The 24306-nt window shown below is 41.1% G+C and overlaps 1 protein-coding gene across 2 annotated transcripts in view; it reads left to right on the top strand.

Moving 5' to 3' along the window:
- Window positions 1-22210: 22210 nt before the first annotated feature.
- The window catches only part of LOC126260069 (pentatricopeptide repeat-containing protein 2, mitochondrial-like), a 76320-nt gene continuing 74224 nt past the window's right edge, over window positions 22211-24306 (top strand). Inside the window, exon 1 of one of the 2 annotated variants that reach the window (XM_049957267.1) lies at window positions 22211-22343. Coding sequence is in view for 1 of the 2 variants with exons in the window: in XM_049957266.1 (XP_049813223.1) it covers window positions 22297-22378 (82 nt within the window). In the remaining variant the exon portion in view is untranslated. Of the gene's footprint in view, window positions 22379-24306 lie in introns of both variants that reach the window. The other variant, XM_049957266.1, reaches the window with a different exon arrangement.

Here is a 24306-nt window from a genome sequence, read left to right as displayed (position 1 = left end):
CCCAGTCAGCCTTATTCATAGCCCATCTGCAGGGGCACCCAGAAGAGTGACGCTGTGGCAGTGACAGAAAGATCGGAAAGTGGTCACTACTGCGCAAGTCGTCATGCACACTCCATTGGACAGATGGTAAAAGGCCAGGGCTGCAGATCGAAAGGTTGATGGCTGAGTATGCGCCATGTGCCACACTGAAATGTGTGAAGGCACCATTATTTAAGAGGGAAAGGTCAAGCTGTGCCCACACTTGCTCAATGACAGTGCCTTGGCCTGTTGACACCGATCCACCCCCCAGAGGGTTATGGGCTTTGAAGTCGCCCAGTAACAGAAAAGATGGCAGCAATTGGGCTATCAACGCATCCAATACTTGCTGCGGGACAACTCCATCTGGTGAAAGATAGAGACTGCAGACAGTAACAGTCTGAAGCGTCCACACCCGAACAGCGACAGACTCTAAAGGTATTTGAAGAGGGACACACTCGCTGTAAAGAGAGTTAAGGACATAAATGCAGACGCCACCAGATACCCTCTCATAAACCACCAGTTCCTATAATAACCACGACAGCCATGGAGGGCGGGGGTTCGCATCACCGGAAACCAAGTTTCCTGGAGAGCAGCGCAGAAGAAAGGGCGAAGGCTGATAAGTTGCCGGAGCTCAGCAAGGTGGTGGAAAAAACCACTGCAATTCCACTGGAGAATGACATTGTCCACAGTTGAAATAGGTGTGAAGGGACCGAGGAGGCAGATTATACCACTGGGTCACCTGCTGCCATCGATTGAGTTCCTGTGTGAGCTACATCCATTGTGTCTGAGGGTCTGGCGAGATCTAGGTCCTCAGCTGATGCCAGAATCTCCACCTCACCCTGAGATGCAGAGCTTGTAGGTAGTGGTGGAGTGGGTGCCACTGCAATTTCCCTGGTCTTAGGGGTCTTTGATTTCGATTTCTCGTGCTGTTCCTTTGGTTGCCCTAGCTAGGAGGGCTTCATTGATTCAGTCTCTGGGACTGAAGAGGACCGCGAAGCCCTATGTCCAGTGACCTGTGGCTTCTTCAGCCACTAGCGGGTGTTGGCTGTGCCGGTGGTAGGAAACAGGGAAGGGAGTGACCAAAGGGATCCCTTCCCAGTGAGAGAAGCCAAAGAAGACTCATGCTTCTCCGGCTTAGGAGTGGGGACTGGTGTCCCTGATGGTTGGGGGGGTGCTACTCCCAAGGTAGGTGGTGCGGTAGCAACTGGGAGGGAAGTGTCCCCCCACGATCAAGGGGCAGGAGTGGTTTTACGACTCTGAGAGCTGACTACAATTGGTTCAACGGATGGGGCTGTAACAGTAGTGACAGTAGCGGCATAATATGTTGTCATGCGTACAGGATGGAGCCTTTCAAATTTCCTTTTAGCCTCAGTGTAGGTCAGTCAGTCCAGGATCTTGTATTCCATGATTTTCCTTTCCTTCTGTAGAATCGTGCAGTCCGGCGAGCAAGGGGGATGTTGCTCTCCACAGTTAACACAGATAGGAGGCGAGGCACATGGAGTATTGGGATGGGATGGACGACCACAATCTCGACATATGAGGCTGGAAACACAGCAGGAAGACATATGGATGAACTTCCAACTCTTAAAGCACCGCATCGGGGGAGGGATATATGGTTTGACATCACAGCAGTTGACCATCACCTTCACCTTCTCGGGTAATGTGTCACCCTCGAAGGCCAAGATGAAGGCACCGGTGGCAACCTGATTATCCCTCGGACCCCGGTGGACGCGCCGGATGAAAAGGACACCTTGTTGCTCTAAGTTGGCGTACAGCTCGTCATCGGACTGTAAAAGAAGATCCCTGTGGAAGATAATGCCCTGGACCATATTTAAGCTTTTATGGGGCATGATAGTAACAGAAATATCCCCCATCTTCTTACAAGCAAGTAATGCCCGTGACTGGGCAGAGGATGCTGTCTTTATCAAGATTGACCCAGACCGCATTTTTGACAAGCCCTCCACCTCCCCAAACTTGTCCTCTAAATGCTCTACAAAGAACTGAGGCTTCATGGACACAAAGGATTCCCCATCAACTCTCGTACATACTAGATACCGGAGCGAATAAGTCTCGCTATCAGTCTTAGCCTTTCGTTCCTCCCATGGTGTGGCCAGGGGAGGGGGGGGGGGGACGATTTGGGGTCACACGTATTTGCATTAAATTGAGCCCTCAAACACTTTGAGGACTCCAGAATGAGATTTTCACTCTGCAGCGGAGTGTGCACTGATATGAAACTTCCTGGCAGTATCTCGTCTCCTACCTTCCAAACTTTACAGAAGCTCTCCTGCGAACCTTGCAGAACTAGCACTCCTGAAAGAAAGGATATTGCGGAGACATGGCTTAGCCACAGCCTGGGAGATGTTTCCAGAATGAGACTGGTAGAAGTAAAGCTGTGAGACCGGGCGTGAGTCGTGCTTCGGTAGCTCAGTCGGTATAGCACTTGCCCGTGAAAGGCAAGGGTCCCGAGTTCGAGTCTCGGTCGGGCACACAGTTTTAATCTGCCAGGAAGTTTCACTTTGAGGACTGCTGATGGCTGGTCACCAGCAAGAGATGATGTACCATGCTTCATTGCCGGTCATCCGCCCTGATGCCACCCACTCCAACCAAGGGCCCTCCCCACGGACGAAGGCCCACCTGGCAGGATGGCCATGCCGGGAGTCCCGATGCCCCAGGGAGATGGGCATCTACTCCAGGGAATAGGTGCAGAGTTAACGGCACAGGCATCAGCAGAGCAATCCCTGTGTTGTCAGGGGGCTACAACCAACAGGGTACATGGCAGCCCCACCACAATGCACTGGCTACCGTGCTGGATATTAGGTGCAAGGCAGGCCATGGTCGTAGACTCCGCAGAAAGTGACACTGCGCAGTGCGTGGCGGAAAACCCACCCAGGAATGTATCCTCACCCAAGAGATGGAGAACAAGTGGGATGACGAGAAAGCAGGTGAAAGATCCGAATGCATTATGGAAATAATGCACCATGTAAGGCACACTTCCCCAATTGGCTCGCTCTTCGGAAAAATTTCGAAATATGGAGGTCAAACCTGAGAGGGGACCATCACATAGAGGCTGAAACATTTGAGACTCCTTTTAGTCACCTCTTACAACAGGTAGGAATACCGTGGGCCTATTCTAACCCCCGAACCCACAGGGGGGATTAAAAGAATTAACAATAAAGACAGTTGTGATGACAAAAGGAGGGAGGGATAGATTACAAACTGGTAGAAGCTGACTTTTGTGAAGATCAGTATCAGCTTGGATTCCATAGAAATGTTGGAACACACAAGGCAATTCTGTCCCTACAACTTATCTTAGAAGATAGGTTAAGGAAGGGCAAACCTATGTGTCTAGCATTTGCAGACTTAGAGAAAGCTTTTGACAACATTGTCTGGAATACTCTCTTTCCATTTCTAAACGTGGCAGAGGTCAAATACAGGGAGTGAAAGGCTATTTACAATTTGTACAGAAACCAGATGGCAGTTATAAGAGTCGAGGGACATGAAAGGGAAGTAGTGGTTGAGAAAGGAGTGAGACAGGGTTGTAGCCTATCCCCGATGTTATTCAATTTGTCTATTGAGCAAGCAGTAAAGGAAACAAAAGACAAATCTGGAGTAGTAATTAAAATCTTTGGAGAAGAAATAAAAACTTTGAGGTTTGCTGACAACATTATAATTCTGTCAGAGACAGCAAAAGACCTGGAAGAGCAGCTGAATGGAATGGACAGTGTCTTGAAAGGAGGATATAAGATGAACAAACAACAGCAAAATGAGGATAATGGAATGTAGTCGAATTAAATCAGGTGACGCTGAGGATATTAGATTAGGAAATGAGACACTTATAGTAGTAAAGGAGTTTTGCTATTTGGGGAGCAAAATAACTTATGATGGTCAAAGTAGAGTGGATATAAAATGCAGACTGGCTATGGCAAGGGAAGCGTTTCTGAAGAAGAGAAATTTGTTAACATCGAGTATAGATTTAAGTGTCACGAAGTCTTTTCTGAAAGTATTTGTATGGAGTGTAGCTTTGTATAGAAGTGAAACAATGGATGACAAACTGTTTAGACAAGAAGAGAATAGAAGCTTTTGAAGGTGGTGCTACAGAAGAATGCTGAAGATTAGATAGGTAGATCCCATAACTAATGAGGAGGCACTGAATAGAATTAAGAAAAAGAGGTATTTGTGGCACAACTTGACTAGAAGAAGGGATCGGTTGGTAGGGCACATTGTGAGGTATCAAGGGATCACTAATTTAGTACTAGAGGCAAGCGTGGAGGGTAAAAATCATACAGGGAGACCAAGAACTGAATACGCTAAGCAGATTCAGAAGGATGTAGGTTTCAGCAGTTATTCGGAGATGAAGGGGCTTGCATAGAAGAGAGCAGCATGGAGAGCTGCATCAGACCAGTCTCTGGACTGAAGATCATAACAACAACAACAACAACAACAACAACAACAACAACAACAACGACAATAAAGTTTATGCAGATGTATCCACTGCATTTGTTATTTATAGTAGTCATAAATACCAGCCCGTACTATGATTTACTTACATCTGTGACCCCTCACATCAGTCGTGAAATGAACAATTCTTTTAATTTTTGCCATTTTTCTTTGTGACGGTATGGCTCTCACATAACAGTCCAGCCAGCATGCCACTTCTGGATTGCATTGATGACACGATTGCAGGGCAGGATGTGAAGTGTTCTCAGTGTGCACAAACAGCATTGAAAACTGGGTGCATCAATGACTTGAGACTCATCCCTGCCAACATCATCAAACCTTTGGCATATCAGCAATATCTACCACTTATGAATCCATCCTCACACCATGAGTACAACTCCACTGATAATAGTATTACCAGTGTGCAATGATCCCAAAGTGTTTGTAGAAACATTTTCATGTCATCTACACCTTTCGTGTCACTTGTGCTATATGAACATTCACATACCACCTCTCAGCAACTATTCGTGTGTCATGAACAATTGATGGCCGTGTTGCCTCACACTATGGGCCTCCATTTAGATTTAGAGGATGGTGCTTTTGTGGGCAATGTTCAAAACTGAGTGCAACCTATGTGTGATGCAAGTTGTGTGTCTCCTGCATCTTCGACATCAACAATGCCAACATCCGGTTCGTTGCCATTTCACCACAGCAAACTGGACTTCATGGACAATTGCCAGACACCTTGCCTGCCACAAGAGGCAATGCTGCAAACTTGCCCTTCACTTCATGTCTGAAGCTTAGTACTCACTTCAAATTGCTACTTTTATATGTCACCAACCTCTCCTTGTGGTGCACGATGGCTGACAATATTTTTATAGCAACAGGAGTCCTCAATGACAAGGCTAGATCCATCAGTTTACTCTGCAATCTAGAAGTCAAGCAGATGTCAACAGTGATGACATATTGTTACCACCTAAAATGAACAAATGCGACACAGTGAAAATTAGACTCCTACAATGCCTCTCAAGAACCCCTCAACAACAAGTGCAGGAGGCTTTGTATGAGCAACAGCTACACTATAACAATCCATTACACCTCTGGTGGCATCTCCACGCAAACGTTGAGCATGCCCTCATGCTAGACATGGTACTATGGACACTGCGGGTGTTAAACTACCAATGGAACTACAACTAACGATGATTATGCATGAGTCTGAATCTCTTGACAAATGACTCATATTAACTGACCGTATGTTCTCCATCATCCTTTACTGTCAATTAATAAACAACCAGGATGATGACACCCCAGGCAGCACATGGGTGTTATCATCTTCAAGGCCACCACTGCTAGCCATACCAGCTCGATGCAACCTGAGTGCGACGTCATACCACACTATCCAGCTCCAACAAGCTGTAGCAAGAACACGCCATCCCTGCCATGTGACAAGGACACATCCAGCAACATGACCTCATCATGATAGTTCTGCTACTTTCATACAACCTTCAGGCACACAGCTCCAAAATGTAGAAAACCGTGTGAGTTCCCAAATGTCTTCAGCGAACTGAAGTTTGAGCTTCAGCCCACTCATCACAATATAGTCACCTATCACCCTCGCATGTTGCACAGACTCACTTCATGTCTATGGCACCTATGGACAGATGCCTCTTCATTCAAGAACTAACTACAAAACAATTCTTTCTTATGAATATGGGCTCTGTCAGTTCCCTGCCCTTTGACGGCATGGCCACTTTCAAGCCATCATTGATTATTATTCTACACACAGGAGCTGATTCAGGAATCGCCATCCATGACACCCTTCGTGCACTGTTCAGCTTACACTGGATTTACAATGCACCTGGACATTTTAGAGCATGGACATGTGTGAACCTATAATCGAAATGGGCTTCCTATGTAACCATAAACTTTTGCCTGATGTAGGGCACACAGCATTAATGTTCCACATTAGTGGGGCTCAGGTTCAAGGACGATTCTCTAAGACTATTCTCACTACACCTCGTTCTACCAGACCCATTTCTACTCATGAGTCTATGACAGAAACAGCCCACCAGTGCATCACTATGATTGAAAGCATTCTCTCCACTCAACAGCAATACATTGGCTCCTTCACAGCAGCATGATTACTTTGTATCGAAAATTCTGACCTCTACCACCGCATAAACATCTTGGAAGCCAAAGATACAACAGCATGCACACAAAAATGTGAGCTTCCTTCAAAATGGCTAGCTATGACAAACAGGATGCCACCCCATGCTCCACACCCCCTTGCAACCATGGCACAGACTTCATAGGCATTCCGCTGTGCCACATGCCAATGCTAGATGTCAACAATCACTTCGAACCAGCCACTGCAGACGAGGTGCCCCCCTGTTCCTCATCACCTGTCTACACACCAGTGTTGGTACAGCACTCACTGCAACGACTGGGGCCATCAATCAACAACATCACACACTTCAAGGCCAGTATGCTGCTACCTGCAGTGTTAGTAAACAGTGCACTGGCCCCAGCAACTGCCCACATTCAGCCTTGTCTCTGTGCAGTATGTGATGTTGCAATGGGCAGGACTGACTACAGATGGTCCTCCCATCAGATACAAACCTTGTCGCCTGTGTCCAGCAGATTTACCAACAGCTAAAAATACCATTCACAGACTCATACAAGCAGGTATTTTCCACCCATCTGTCAGCCCCTTGGCATCATGAATTAAATATATTGCCAAGAAAGATGGTAGTACAACAAGACTTCATGGCAACTGGAGAGTTCTTAACTCTAGAACAACCCATGACAACTACCCTGTCCTGAATCTCCAGGATTCCTCATGCGCTCACATGCCAACAATCTTCAATGTCAATGACCGCTAGCATGTATTCCTACACATTCAGATGCATCCTGATGATAAAAGGACATCTTAACACCATTCAGACTTTATGAATACCTCTTAATGCCTTATGGCTTAACAAAATGCTGCACAAGTGTAGCAGTGGTTCACTGATGGCCTACTCTGCTGGGTAATGTTTATTTTCACACCGTCTAGTCACAAACACATCAGTCTACTTGCTAGAGGTGGCAAAAAATAACGTAACTGACAGAAATAACCGGTTACTGAGAAGTAACGGTTACTGCGATAACCGTTCCTCTGATGCAGGCAGTTATTTCAATAACTGTCTAATGTCAACAGTACCTCGCGTCATCTGTTGGCCGAAGATCGTCAACTTATCGGAGATCTGGCTAGGAAAGAAGGAGAGGGTAGACCATTTGGAAGGCGTTCTATAGGCCATGGGAATAACGGTGAGACTGCGCGCCATCTGTTGATAAGAACTGTGTACTATATCGTTACTTTTAGCACAAACAATTAAATAAAGTTAATGTCCGAGCAGTGGCTGATAGGAGCTGCAGTACAGGCATTAACAAGTACGGTCTTTCCCTTAAGCCACCGCCTCATACGTCAATTTAGCTTGGACGGGTAGTATAAAGAGAGGTACCATAAGGAATTCGAGCGACTATGGGAATAACTGTCAGAGATCTGTATTTTCCTCTGGCAGTTATATTTATTGGCTCACAGTTCTCGCTCTCTGGGGAGTGTCTCCCGACAATAGTGATGTGCTAACTGCGATTTTCCTATATCAGTGATTTCTGTGAATGCTACTTTTCAGTATCTGTTATTCTTAACTGCGATTTGTCGCAGTTAAGAGTCGCAGTTAAGGAACCTACGTCGTGAATCTCTCCGCCACTGTTATTTCTGCAACTTCTGCTACTTCCGAGATTTCTGCGATTTCTGCTACTTCTGCGATTTCCGTGACTTCTGCTACTTCTGCGATTTCTGTGACTTCTGCTACTTCTGCGATTTCTGCGACTTACCACCGTATGAAAAAGTTACATCTGTCCACAGAGAAAATTGCATCTCAACAAACGTGTCATTGGTAAGTATGTTTTACGTTTGTTGTTCCGTTGGCTTTAATTTTGTATCAAAGAAACAACTGTGAAAATATTAATAGTGTAATTAATATGTAAGTAGCCATACAGTACCGTAATAGTTCGTGTTTAGAAAATGAATTCTAACATATTGTTATGTTCACAGGTACCCGAACTACATTTCAGTCACTCAGTAAAGTGATAACTCAAAATATCATTGTCAACAGATCTGGAGTAATTGCCACTGCGTCTTTAGACCGTTTTCGTCAGACGAGAGGTTAGTTTCTAAGTGTTTTGATGAACTTAATTACTTCAGTGAGATCGTTCTTGCAAATGTGAAATATACCCCATTGAGTGGCTTTCATTACAGCAAATATTAGCAATCTACTCTGTCAATTATATTGCTTGTAATTAGTGACAGCAAAAATTGTCTAATAATCCTTGTGATTTTGCAGACACAGTTCTGACTCTGATTATTGGTTGCTCTGCGTATCTATCCACATCAAGACTGTTGAAGGAGACTCGTGAAGATTCAAGACAGCTCTTAGAGGATTTGCAATTTAAAAGTGACATAATTGTGAAATAAGTGTGCAGATGAGTGATTAAACTGTGTGTTATTGAAGTTGTTGTGCGATTTTAAAGGAATAATAAATGTTAAATACAGTGAGTGAATAATGAAAATCTCATTTTCCTCATGTTAAGCCGCCCAATACCCGTAATTTTCCGCCACTTATTTATTGGTAAACACTTGTTGGAGAGTGACATGCCGCCCCCCCCCCCCTTTCTCCACAATCTTGGTGTGACACTGACCTGTAACATATCCCGAAGTCTACAATATGCATTTTGAAGCTGTTGATATGAAAGTGGGAAGTACAGATCTTCCAGTTAAATCAGGAATAGCTTAAGTGCATTACTTGAAAGTAACACAGGAAAAGCTTACTTATGTAGGAGGAAGTAGTGTCGGCAAAAAGTTCTTGTGTGTGAAGTTGCCATGTAGAACACCAGATGTAAAACTTTTCTCCCGAGTCTTGAACTATGTCTGAACAAAAGTGAGGCATTCATATGATTGGTTCAAAAATGGTTCAAATGGCTCTGAGCACTATGGGACTCAACTGCTGAGGTCATTAGTCCCCTAGAACTTAGAACTAGTTAAACCTAACTAACCTAAGGACATCACAAACATCCATGCCCGAGGCAGGATTCGAACCTGCGACCGTAGCGGTCTTGCGGTTCCAGACTGCAGCGCCTTTAACCGCACGGCCACTTCGGCCGGCCATTCATATGATTCAATAATACTGTTTTCATTTCACTACTATTATACAGATGTGTGAGTTCTGCTGTGTTAACATTGCAAAGTCCTGTAGGCATGTGGAGTATTAACCAAAACTGTCATATTGGAAGCAGAATCAAGCACATTTGTTACGTTACTTGATATTTTCAGGTGAAAAAGGCAATGTTGCATCTTATTAATGTAATATATTCAGAGTCACAGCTGTGTTTGACCAACCATAACTGGTGCTGAATGTGCATGTCGTCATATAATGTGAAGGGCTTATTGCAATAGTGGTACAAGTCCATTACCTCCACTTTTCTGTCCATAATGCTTCTGAAATTAATGATCCAAATAAACAGAAATAACGGTTCATCTCTAGCAAGAAGCCATATGTTTGAATATTTCTGGTATCTCAAATGCAGATTTTTCAGCGCTCATTTAACTTTACGACTCTGTATCTCAAAATGAACAAAAATGGACGTGTACCAGTATTGAAATGAACCCTTCATATGCACACACAGCACGTCTATCTCGTGAGGCACAAGGCTCTCATAACGAAGTATGTACGTCGGTCAACAGATGGCACTAGGAAAAGAATGTTAACTGCGCTTTTTAGTTGCTACTTGCGACTCTTAGTTGCGATTTGTCACGGAAATCGCAGTTTGACTCGGTAGCGAATACCGTAGTATGAACTTTGCTTGACATATGGCACTGCTAACTGCGCTTTTTAGTTTCTACTTGCGACTCTTAGTTGCGATTTGTCACAGAAATCGCAGTTAGATAGGTAGCGAATAGCGTAGTATGAACTTTGCTCGACAGATGGCACTGCTAACTGCGCTTTTTAGCTGCTACTTGCGACTTGTCACAGAAATCGCAGTTGGGCTCGATAGCGTGTCGCAGAGGAGCGTAGTACGAACTTTGGCCAATAGATGGCAGTTTTAACTGTGCTTTTTAGTTGCTACTTGCGACTCTTAGTTGCGACTTGTCACTGAAATCGCAGTTGGACTCGATAGCGTGTCGCAGAGATGAGCGTAGTACGAACTTTGGCCAACAGATGGCACTGTTAACTGCGCTTTTTAGTTGCTACTTGCGACTTCTAGCCGCGACTTGTCACTGAAATCGCAGAAAGCAGTACGGAATTCGGCCAACAGATAGCTCATGGCGTTGAATGTGAAATGCCACTTGTGACTGCTAACTGTGACTGAAATCGCAGTTAGATTTTGTAAAGTTGTTATTGTGATATCTGTGACTTCTCAATCACTGTGATTTCTAACAGATACGCGATTTCTTGCCCACCACTACCCGACAGTACGCACTTGGCTGTTTTGACGTTTGGCTGTCGGAAGTCACGGACTGTCCCTTCAGTAAACACTTTGCTCATTGCTGCGAGGACGGTTTTCATGCAATTGCATCAGTATGGAGATCACTGAGTTGCACACGTGAATACTGTAGGAATTAGTTAAGCACAAAGTAATTTCCATCTTATGTTTTAGTCCTTCATGTTCAATAAACAGAATAGTGTAAAAGTTCCGCAGTTGGCCCATACTGAAATTTACGTAATTGATATATGTGCGTACAGATACGCCGAAATATTCTGCCGATTAGTGTCAGTTTTTTTTTTCTTTCTGTGGATCTCAGTTGTTATAACGAAATGTGCGTAAAATATGGAAAATAAATGTGGTTAAAAAGTTAACACAAGGCTATACTGCTCATAAGTCTGCTACCTCAGTTTATTTCGCATTCACATGTAGGGGGACCAAACTGGGGAATATGAAGTACCCTGAGCTTAGATATAATGTAATGGATAATGCTAAATGGCCCAAAAATATTGAGATGTATCGTTTTTTTTTATTCCAGAGTGTCGCCAATACTCCTGCAAAATAATCTTTTCTGTGACAAACAGGCCGCATCTCGTGGTCGTGCGGTAACGTTCTCGCTTCCCACGCTCGGGTTCCCGGGTTCGATTCCCGGCGGGGTCAGGGATTTTCTCTGCCTCGTGATGGCTGGGTGTTGCGTGCTGTCCTTAGGTTAGTTAGGTTTAAGTAGTTCTAAGTTCTAGGGGACTTATGACCACAGCAGTTGAGTCCCATAGTGCTCAGAGCCATTTGAACCATTTGTGACAAACAGAAAGAAGAATTAAGTGTAAACGGGTCACATACTGCTCAGAAAGTTACTCCCATAATGCCTGTGTCTTAGAACTAAACTTAATGTGTTATCACTTTTTATAGAAGTGAAGCCAGTTTTACTGTGTCTGTGTAAACATTGGTTATCAGCACAAGAAGCAGGGTAGTATAACTGAATTGAATGCCTAAATTCAATAAGTGCATGGTGCAGAACACCTGCTTCCTTCGGTGGTGTATCTAAATATACCAACAGAAAATCTAGTGTTAAAGAAATTGACTTAAAAAGCTACTGCTTTGGACTTATTAAATCTTATTATAATAATTGTTGTCTAGTATACCATTCTCCAGATGGCAACTTTGAAAATTTTCTCATCTAAATAGAATCTTGGCTGTGCTATTTTATGCACTTGAAATCAGAAATTGCACTGGGTGTTCATTTCAATGTACGCTTTTGCAAGGAGAGATCTAAGGAGGAAAATTTATGAATCTATTAACAATTTATGGACTATTTGTAGCATGTCATTCACCAACCAGAGGTGATGCCTGCCTTGACACTGTTATCCCAAATCTAAATACATGGGACTATGAGATGACTTTAGTTGACCCAATGACGTCTGCCAACAGAGCACTAGTCATGGGACTTTGTACAAAGAGAACTAATAATCAACCAGCTGTTTCCTAGCATTCTTATTATGTATTCACAAAAAGGATCATTAACAAGGAAACATTAAACTCTTTTCAAACAGCACTATCTGCAGTAGACTCACAGGTGGGATTACAAGGGGTCGACAGAAGCGACCGATCCCACGCGTCGGCTTTGACCCGTGACGTAAGGGTGTTGTCGTGTGTGACGTCATGACGGAGTGGAATTTGGTTTGAGTGTGGCTGTCTCCAGTTCTGTTTTATCCTACTTTATTTACTTTTCTGATCAGTTCGTTCTATCCCGTGAGATTTTTTTTTAAAAAGACAAAAAACACTAATCAGCTACTGACGCATCTTTATCTTCTATGGGTTGCAGGGGTTACGACCCCTGGGGAGGTGGGTGGGTATACATGCATGGCTGTCTTCACTTACAAGTTGTAGCTACGCAAGGTGTCTAAATTTGTTTATAATTAGTTTGCCCCCTACCCAAAACACCCCATTTCCCGCGCTTGTCCCGTTAGTGTCATTAGGCTTCTTGTGGAAAGTGTGTGTGTTTCTTTTTGTTTCCGCCATATTTGTGACGTCATGGGTCAAAGCAGACGGGCGGGATCGGACGCTTCCGTATTTCCATTACAAGAAATGGCTGTGATTAATGCATTCAAAGAGTTATTTCAGACCATCAAAACCAAATTTGATTATAGCTATCCACAGAAGACCAAAAAATGTCGCAACACAGGCAAACTCTGTGTGTGGTAAAGTATTTTGTCTTAACAGACATGACATTTAAGCATTTTTGAGAATTTCAGCCAGTTTTCTTTTACATAGAAACTAAGACTTGCTGTAGCGTGACACTAAATCCTTGATTTATGTGCTCAAACACAGTAGTAAAATCATGACAAATTCCATTACTTTCTTTGTTGTCTTTTGGTAACTCAAATCCTTTACCAAACACTGATACAGACCAATTATGTTTCATTGTTCAATACAGTTTTATTTACACAATTAGATATCACTGAATTATAGAATACAGTTTGAATGAGCCAAGATGGTGGGAGAGCATTATTTTAGTATACCATGATTAACAAAACTCAAAAAATGCACAAGTAAATTTAAATTTTTATTCACCTTCAACTACATGGACTCTCTCTCTCTCTCTCTCTCTCTCTCTCACTCACTCTCACTCTCACTCTCTCTCTCTCTCTCTCTCTCTCACACACACACACACACACAAATTGCCATAATGTACAAGACCACCTTTATGTGCATTAACAATATTAGGAAAAGGATAGTTTGTTATTCACTGTAAAGGTGACATATTGAGTTGCAAACAGGCACAATGTAAAGACTGTTACACATTTAGCTTTTGGCCAAAGCCTTCTTCAGAAAAGAAAACACAAAAAGATTTACACACACAAGCACACTCCCTGCACACATCTCCACTATCTGCAGTGGGAGATATTGGTCATGTGTGCTTGCTAGTGTTAATCTGTTTGTGTTTTGTTTTCTGAAGAAGCCTTTGGCCAAAAACTAAATGTATAACATTCTTTACATTGTGCCTGTCTGCAACTCAACATGTCACCTTTACAGTGAGTGGCAAACTTATTTTTTTCCTAATATTGTTGATATTCCAACCTGGAGTTTCCTTTTTGTTTTAACACTTAATCACTTAATCACTAATCTAGCCTGAGATTCAATCTTGGCATTCACATTTACTGTGTTTTCTTGTGAGAAAGAAAAATCTCTATTAAGATTGCCAATGATCTTCTTCAGATCCTTCAATACTTTGGCCTTAGTCTCCTGTCCACACTGTGTTCCTTTGCTGAGTGCAACTATAGTTTCACAGTGAGACATCACATCCTGTTCAAATGTGTGAGCAGATTTTTCTGAATTGCCAGAAAGCAATGCTGACACATATTCATTGTCTGCACTAGAGGGCAAGGAACACTGTTCACTCTCCTGGACAGCACCAGACAATGATTTGGCACAAGCATGTATATGCTTACATATGTTAAAATTTAAAATGTTGTCTAAACAGCTGCATTTATATGAATGCACACATATGTTGCAGATGTTACACTTAAGTGAACATTTTCTTTCACATATCAGTTCTGAATTTTTTACAACAACATACACTTCACAACCAGTGGAAGAAAGCACTTCCCACAACCCTTCACCCCAGCATAAAATCATCTCATTTGTTATATCTGAGCTATCGTTGTGGCTTGCTTTCGCTCTTGACGTCCTAGAGCACTGTTTACGTTCTGAGAGCTTCACTAAGCCCTCACATACTTTGTATCTCACTAAACACAACAAAGCATTTAATGACTTGTCCAGCCTTCTGCACTTTTCCCCTTCTAGATAACTGTATTTAACAACTTTATGTAGGGACTCCAAGTAATTGTTTGTATTAATGCCCAATCGGTGCCTGGAACAATATGCCCACTTTTCCACTCGCTGGCAGTACATGTTAAGAAAGTACCTGCCAAATTCTGCAGTATCCGGATCATTCAATAAGTCTTCCACCACTTTCTCCAGACTACAAGTAAAAACATCCATATCCAGTTCAGTCTGAAGTCGCTTTAGTGAACTAAACACTGCTGATTTTTTCTCACTACCCCCAGAAATTCTCCTTAAATTCTGAGACCAGATCCGTTGTATATGCCAAGAACACAGCAACTGGTTTGCCACAGGTCCCATTACTGCTGACCATGCATTATAAAATGCTGGTGCATCGTCAGACATAAACACATTGGTCTTTACAGTGCCCACCCTTTCTCTCACACATTTGAAATAAAAAGACACTAAGCACATGTCTCCCCTATTTGAAAAACAAAATGCAACTGGCATTCCAGCACCATATCTATCAACAACGACAATAGTAAAAAGTTGAAAATCGTTTGCAGTCATGCCATGAGTGCCATCCACACATATTTTATCTTCTCCATACTTTAGAAGTTGTTCGGCCTGAAAGTCTGTCTTTATAATAAGAATGAAGTCTTCATCTTGAAAATTAGGATCCACTTGTTTTTGCTGCTTGAAATACAGTACTGGGTTGTCACTTTGTCTCTTCATTTCTTCAACCCACAATTTCACACTCACTGCATCATTTTCATGCTTCTTCGTTGCATAACCAATATCAAAATCTCTTTTTATATAATGCAAATCTTTTTTCTCAAGGAGATGGATTCTCTCCACACTTTGGTGTACTTCGGACATCTTGTAGAACTCGTCCAACAGGAACACCCTATGACAGCCGTCCTGAAAAAAGAAAAAAAAGGAAATAAAAATGAAGTACATTGATAGACCCTACGTCTGTTCACACAAATAAATTTGATAATTTCATATATCATGTACATAAGTGTAACATAATCCATTTAACCTGCCAACTCTGCCCTCTCGTTCCTATGCAGAAATGTTCTTCCAACATCTTGGGTGTGTCCCATATGCTTTGGAAAAAATTTTAAGCAGCATTTGTCCTCTGTTATTGTCATTTGCATGTTGGATGGACAAGTACTGCCTATTTTATTCGTGCCCATACTATTGACACACCTGGCACCTGTTCCTTTAGAATTGAAATTGAAAGAGCGATGGCAGTGGTAATATCGAACACGTTTTTCCAGTCGCTCCTGCTCTGAACAATTCCTTACATAATGAACATGGTTTACTTTTTCGTAAGAAATTTTCCACCCTTCAAAGTCTGAAAAAAATGTTAAGGCAGTATTTTTAAGTCATTTACTTGGGACCAACAAAATTTACTAAAACGTGACTAACACAATAAATATAAAAAACAAACCTGCAAGACAACCAAATTCTATCTCCTGACACTCATAACTAACGTCATGGTTCTCTTGAATATGTGTTCTCAGTGTGTCATAGGTGAGAAACGAGAGAGAGCACTGTGGGAAAATAATGCGGCATTTCCGACTGTTTTCCTCCGACTTCATGCCATGCACAGTTATTCGATGACGTTTTAATGAACTGCATCTCATAAATGCAATTCCACACTAGGGACACAATTCACTGCCTTTTCCAAAAGACACATGGATATCAAGTTCATGAACTTTCCTCATATGGGCGTCGTGGTTCTTTCGCATTTTAAACTCTGAACTGCATTCCTCACACTTATAGAGCGTTTCGTGGGAATCACTCATGTTTACTAAAACAAACTAAACAATAACAAGAAACAATAACAAAACGGAACAGCAGCAACGAAAATAACAAGAAGCAGCAACAAACAACGAAAGCAGTTAAATGGAGCACATGGCAGACATCAACATGAATGGCGTCTTCGAACAGGATGCCTCGTCACGTGAAACCAACTTCCTGTCAGTAAACGTCAAAACAGCCAAGTGCGTACTGTCAGGAGACACTCCCTTGCTCTCTAGCAGTTATCGGGCTACCATTACAGGTAACCTGGTAGTTGGTAACGGAATAACTGTGTGTCTGTGTTCCTGACACAGTGTCTCCAGTCTTAGACCCCGGTGATATTTCAGAGTTACTGGAGTGAACAAATATTCTTCGGAAATAGCCGCTGGCCATCGCGAATGACAAATAACATGTCAGAAAGTATAACACAATAAGTTGAATATAATAATTATCCTAATCATTTGTCAGGAGATTGTCAAAATATGTGAATATATTACAGTAACTGCTAATATTTACAGAATTGATACACTGTCAGAATAAAACACAGTTACGCACTTTTAATAAATTTTTTCATACACAGAATACCCAATCTTGACTGTTGCAACCAAGTGCTGTCAAAACTGAAATATAGCAGAATTTTTACCTAAGATGGTCTATCAGTGTGTTACGATATTCATCTAAAGAGTAGAAGGAGGGTCAATAGAAGCGTCCGATTCCACCCGTCTGCTTCGACGTAAAGGTGTTGCGATGTGTGAATGTCATTATGGCACGGTGTTTATGAGTTGGTTTTTGTATGTGTGTGTGTGGGGGGGGGGGGCTGGCCGATCTAGTTTGCAGTGCCGGAATTTGCTGGTGGCAATTAATTTTTTTTTCTAGCTGTGATGTTTTGTGTATTTATGGAGTATTGAATGTGATTTAATTTATGTAGGGATGATTTATTTGTGGACTTGTGGGATTGTGGTTTTATTTTTCGCAGTTGTAGGTGTTGGTTTTTTGGCAGTAGCTGTGGTGGACCTATATAGGTCACCGGAAATGACCGATTCCAATTTTCATAGTTTTACATGTTGATGTTTTTGTATCGTCATCTGAGGTTGACCTATGCAGGTCAAGGGAAATGTCCTATTCCAATTTTCGTGCTTTTAGTTGTGGGTATTGGTGTTTTGGTATGGTCACCTATGGTGACCTATAGTGTTCAAGGGAAGTGTCCGATTCCTGCAGATTTTTGTTGGTGTAGCAGAATGCTGTATTTTTTTCTTTTAGTTCTTCATTTTGTGTTTTGGGATCTTGGTGTGTTTTTTTTTTACTAGCTTGTCCTCACCCTAAAACCCCCAACTTCCTGCAGTTGTCTAGTTGGTTTGATTGTATTTTTGGTGGGAGATGTTATTGTATTATTTATATGTATCTTCGTGTTTGTTGCCATGTGTATGTAGTGACGTCATAGACACACTTAAAATAGCCATTTCTGGCATATTGATGATGGGTGGAATCACTCACTTCTGTATCATAAAGTCTTTCAAACACACTGTAAACCGTGCTTTATCTGAACCAAGTTTTTAATGGTTGCTGACTTGCTGGCAGTTTATTGAAAATGTATGTTCCTGAATATTGGACCCATTTTTGACCAAGGTAAGTGATTTTAGGTCTTTATGTAGATTGCTGTTCCTATTTCTAGTACTGATATTATGTATTGAGCTATTGGTTGGAAATACTTGTAACAAATTTCATTAAGGAATAAGTATACTAGGAAGCAGTGATTAGAATACAAAGTTCCTTGCACAGGTTCCTACATGATGTTCTTGAATTTATACCACAAACTATTTTTATTACACGCTTTTACATGCGAAAAACTTTTGCTACGTTTTATGAGTTACGACAGAATATGCTCCCTTATGAAATAATAGTGGAAAAAATGTGGTATGCCCTTCCCAACTGAATTTACTATCGAGTTGTAGTCCCAGAAATGTAACACTGTCAACCTTTTCGATCTGCATATCCTCATATGTTATAAACATGCTGTAGCTGGAGAAATCGAGCAGTTTCCAAATCTCACATAAAACTAGGATTAGCGTATTCACACTTTCCCCAATAGGAATATCTTTTACAGCACAGGAGTAAACGAATCTGACACATTACGTATATTTTTTTGTTGTTGTATTACAAGGCTGTACACTTTATTCTATTATGTGAGCAGCACAATAAATTAAGCTTCGAATTTAACCTACAATACTCAGTTTACATATTACTTCATACTTAAAAACGCACGTTGTTAACATTTTACTTAAACAGTGCTGTGGCGAAGTTCCGCGTACTTTCTGTTGCAGCTGCGAAGATAATATTTCTAATAGCGACCGATAACCTACAAACATATAATATGAAACGCTAATAATCGTTCTAACATCAACTAAAATGTACCCGGAGTTAATAAGGTAAGGTTACGACACGATTCATACGACATTCCTGCCATTTCACACTACTCGCAGTTATACTGATAACTAAACTGATGGATTCCAACTATGTCGTTATTTAACTGTAGGCCCTCGGAGTGTTCGGTTTCGGTATTCGCTAGCGAAAAATAACTTTGCAGTTATTAATAACCGTTAACAATAACGGTTATCAAACAATAACGGGAACTGTGATAATGGTTACTCCAGAATAACCGTTTGGCCCACCTCTACTAGTTTCTCCTGTGGTTTTGATAGGCTCTCTTCGTCCTTTATAGATGCTGCTATCACTTCCAATCAATTTCTTCTGTATGTTTCCCAATCTTTGTCCAGACTTTCATCGAGTATTTGTTCTTCTGATTGGTCTTCATCAATACAATAATCCAAGCACTGTCTGAATTTTTATCTTCTTAAGTTGCTTACTAGTACCAGGCAGCGGTTTTAAAGCATTTTATGGCATTTCAAGTAAGTGTTCCATTGCTTATGAGTTCCAGGCATTCTTTCAGATTTTCAGTGTTGTAAACTGCATGTTGGTAACCCAGATAGCACAGTAAGCCGGTTTCAAACTTGTTTCCAGATGTAAAGTTCAAGTATATAAGCTTGATCAAAGCTGGAATATTCAAGCTTGAAACAAACATCAAAGTTGGCAGAGTTCAAGCTATATTTCAAGCTTGACTTATCAAGGTTGGCTCCAGCTGTATCTACACATGTGGAATACAGCCTGGTATTTACAGTTTGTTTTAAGCTACATAATTATTAATCTGAATTTATTGAACCTAATTAATTAAATAAATATCAGAATGGAAATGGTGTGAGAAAAAAATTCTCAAGACATGTATGTTTAAATTTTTCTATTTTCAAAGCGTTTAAAATTTCCTGGCAGATTAAAACTGAGTACCCGACCGAGACTCGAACTCGATAATCTGCCAGGAAGTTTCATATCAGCGCACACTCCGCTGCAGAGTGAAAATCTCATTCTGTTTAAAATTGTTTTATTTTAAAATTTAATTATTCTGAAGCACCTCCGGCCCTAGCACACAGACCAGAGCAAGATCAAATATCGCTGACTTCTGCTGGTATAATGATCCTGTAACAGGTAAAAGAAAATGTTAGCCATACCTAAACATAAAAAAATGTAAAAAGTTGAAACTGATCTACCTAAATATAATTTATGCCCCAGATTAGCAAAATAACTTCAAACTCACTGATGTAGTAAGAATCATTAACTAGTATAAATGTCACTGAGTAAGCAGCTGCTTCTGGTGACTTCATTCCAAAGAGTTTAAAAGTAATTTGAAATAACTTCTTGCTTGAAATTTTTAAAGTAAAGATGACATTTGGGTAATTTTGCGATGGCTTCATGAAGAAGCCACACATTACTATTTCTAACAGTTTCAGGGCCATTTAATCTGAATTATACAGAAACTACTGTTTAGAAAAATGTAGACGTTTTATTCTATCCACAATTATTTTTTGGTGAGTAAACCTGAATCAAAATGAAATAAAAGATGAAATCGAAATGAATTTAAGAAATTACCAGTTCAGTGGAACTTAAATGTAAAACAACAAAAAAAGGCGAGATTTTAAAAAGGTAAAATAACATTAAGTTTTAATTTATTGGTGCCACGTACTAGAGAGCTAGTTTAAAATGACCTCTTTTTGCTGATCAACTTGTAATATGTATTATTAGCTGGTAATCCATTTCACTTTCATCCAGGCTCAATTTTTCTATGTAAAAGAATATGATATTTCTTTACATTACGTAATAATATTTAACATTTGTAATATTAGCGTACCACTAGAGAAAAATGCACCAACGTACCTGTAATACACTAATATCCTCTTCAGACCCGGTGTAGCAGTAAGGCAGGAGGCACCACACACTTAACGAACTATTTTCCAGTATAAAACAAACTCCACAACAGTCAACAATCATTAACGCTGTACAGCCTCCCAGGGAAATTACAGTTTATTTCAAGCTTGGGAAAATTATTTTAATTCAAGCTAAATTTTTACAGCTTGATGTAAACTGTGTAACAGGTTGATTTTTCAATCTTGAATTTTCAACTGAACCTAAACTCAATATCCACCTTGAAATAAGCTTGAGTGCTAGCTGGGAAGGTCCTAGCTCCTGTTTACACTTGTTGCACACTATAAAATCGTTACTCTCTTAGTATTACTAATTTTTTAACGTAATGAAATTCATCCTAAGCTGTGTAAAGTCTAAAACAAAGTAATGAAAAGGCTTTGGAGCTACTTTGATTCATTTTATGAGTAATTAGTGCAAAGTTGCCCCACTTCTCCCAGAAAATTCACTTCATGGTTGCTTTCGATAGTACAGTGACAAATAATGTGTTGACTACAATTTTTAGGGTATGCTTTTGACAATAACTAATTTCTACAAATAAAAGAATCTCATTTGCCTTCTGTTTCGCCGCCCGCGGTGGTCTAGCGGTTCTAGGCGCGCAGTCCGGAACCGCGCGACTGCTACGGTCGCAGGTTCGAATCCTGCCTCGGGCTTGGATGTGTGTGATGTCCTTAGGTTAGTTAGGTTTAAGTAGTTCTAAGTTCTAGGGGACTGATGACCACAGATGTTAAGTCCCATAGTGCTCAGAACCATTTGAACCTTCTGTTTCCTGGTAGCAAAATACCACTTTTTCTTGACGAAAATTACCTAAAAAGTAGCGATATAGTTAACAGAAAATATGCAAAATAGCGAGTGGCAGAATAACTCAAACATTCTAGCTAGTAGAAACTGACAACTGTTGGAAAGAATCAAAATCGTTCCGAAGCTTTTATTAGAATAGGTGCTTGGCAGGATTGAATCTTTTTTCACAGTTGGAGCAAAGTTACCCCCCAAGGGGCAAAGTAGCTCAGCTTTACGGTACTTATTTTTACTACACGGCAGCTGACGCACTCGCAAAGAGATCCTTTCATCAATTGGATTGCTGAACCCTGTCCGCGCTCTGAAGAAGACCTTTTGCGCTAGACAACAGCGCGCTCAGCCCTCTCTCTGACTGAGCATTCAACGTCGTCAAGCCGTCTGCATCACGATTTTCATACAGCACAATATTTAATATTCTGTACCTATCCGTAGTGCACTGAAACGGTACATGACGATGGCAGCTGAGAGCGTTTTGGCGCCAGTATCTAGAAGTGAACTGTCGAACGACTTTGATCTTTGGCTGGTGTTATCTGTCTTATCATTTTGTTTGGATCTATGGTGTTACGCGACAGCTTGGGAGGTGTGCTTGATATTGTGGATTGAATAAATGAATTGAAAATGTCGATGTTTACGAGATCTGTTTTGGAATTGTTTTCGTTTCCTCGGTATGTGTTACTCAACAGACAGTTAAGAGATTCTCGTGAGTGTGAACTTCAGTTTCTTAAGTAGATTAGCAGAGAAAGCTGTATAATTAGCGACCGGTTAATCATAACCTCAAACTGTAATGTGGTTTTGTCATTTATTGATGATTAACAACTCGATTAAACAAAATGTTAACAATATTCTCCATGTTTGTTTTTGTAAGACACTCGAGAAAGATGAGAGGACAATATTCAATAGACAGGTGTACATTTAAGTAAGTACCGGTCATAATAGCAGACATCCCACAAATATTGTGAAAGTAGCTGTGTTCACCTAGGTAACCTATAAGTAAACTAGCTGCCACGCACCCGCCTTATACTCCCCTGTATTGGTGAGTGAATTCGATTTCTCGAGATACCAAGTTGCGTAGCAACATACATACGTGCACGATCAGATGAAGCGACATTTGAATATATTTCGGTGTGATCCCGTTAATCTTCAAGGACATTTAATATGACTTCATTTTAAAAAAACTCCAACGTTCGCTCAGTCTCAACACATTTACCCGTGGATAACACTTACGGGACAGTGGCTTCTGTATCAAGAGTGACTTGCTACATATAGCATCCGCATCAGCCGTATAAATATTTAGTTCCGTATTTGTTTTGAGACGTTGTGGCAGGCTCAACCTGACCAGCTCCTTGAGTAGGGTCAAGATTGGGGTAGCGCAGTGATAAGCATGCTGGACTTGCATTTTGGGAGAAAGTTCAAACTTGCGTGTGGCTACCCTGATTTAGGTTTTCCATTATTTTCTTAAGTTGCTTAAGGCAAATGCCAGGATGTTTCCTTCCAGAGGGCATGGCTGCTTTCCTTCACCAACCTTCCCTAATTGGAGATTGTGCTAAGTCTCTAATGACCTCATTGTCTACAGATCATTAAATACTAAACTACCACTCCTTGAGTTGGGCCAACATGGAGATAAATCAAATGCTTCTGTCAAGTACTGGGTCACAAATAAGTTGGGTTTCTGTTTGTGCTATTAACAGTAAGGGTGTACAAGGCATACCTTACATATTAACACGGGTGGGAAAGGGTTATTGGCTGGTGTGGCAGCAGAATTTGTAAGGGTGAGACGTAACAAGTACACTCAGGCTATCTTTATCCACGGAAGTAAACCTTTTGTATCAAGAGTGCTAGAGGATTAAAAAATACCACTAAATTTATGAATTCTTTGGATGACCTGCAGCTTTAAAATCATGTATTTGCAATATGTGTTTCTGAACATCATTTGATGACCTGTGTATGAATGTTGAATATGGATGGATGTAACCTAACATTCAGTTACTGTTTGTCAAATACAGAGAAAAGAGGAGTCGCCACTTACATTAGGCAGGGATACAAATGTAAATTCATTGATAGACACAGATTTTGCAGTTGAAGCTTGTCCTGCAGAGCTAGATTTTCGTGAAAAGTCAATTATAATAACAATATAGAAGCTTCATTTTGTGATTTTCAATTATTTAAGAAACAACTTAATATATTATTACACTTCTTGACTTTTGAGCTGAAGGCGATGACATTAAGTGTAGATTTTAATTTAAATTTTTAAGAGCATACCTATTCCATATATAGATTAAAATAACTTTGTGATTGATGTTTCAGAAAGCCAAGTGGATAGGGTCTATGAGTGCCACGTGCTCAGAGTTGCCTGTGCTGTAGGTGAACACAGAGCCTTGTTAAGCATTGCTGGTTGCACATCGACTGCACCCCCCCCCCCCCGTCCCCCCGTCCCCCAACAACCACCACCACCACCATTGCAATTGGAAATACGGAAGCATCCGATCCCACCCGTCTGCTTTGACCCATGACGTCACAAATATGGCGAAAACGACCATAAACCACAAATTCAATATGGCGCATATAAAGTCTTTACGTAAACATTATAAAGAATAAAATACATTGAAAAACACACACACATTCCACAAA

The sequence above is a fragment of the Schistocerca nitens genome, chromosome 5 (genome assembly GCF_023898315.1).
Source record: "Schistocerca nitens isolate TAMUIC-IGC-003100 chromosome 5, iqSchNite1.1, whole genome shotgun sequence".
Taxonomy (NCBI): domain Eukaryota; kingdom Metazoa; phylum Arthropoda; class Insecta; order Orthoptera; family Acrididae; genus Schistocerca; species Schistocerca nitens.
The sequence above is the reverse complement of the archived record's forward strand: the minus strand, read 5'-3'. Positions and strand labels throughout refer to the sequence as shown.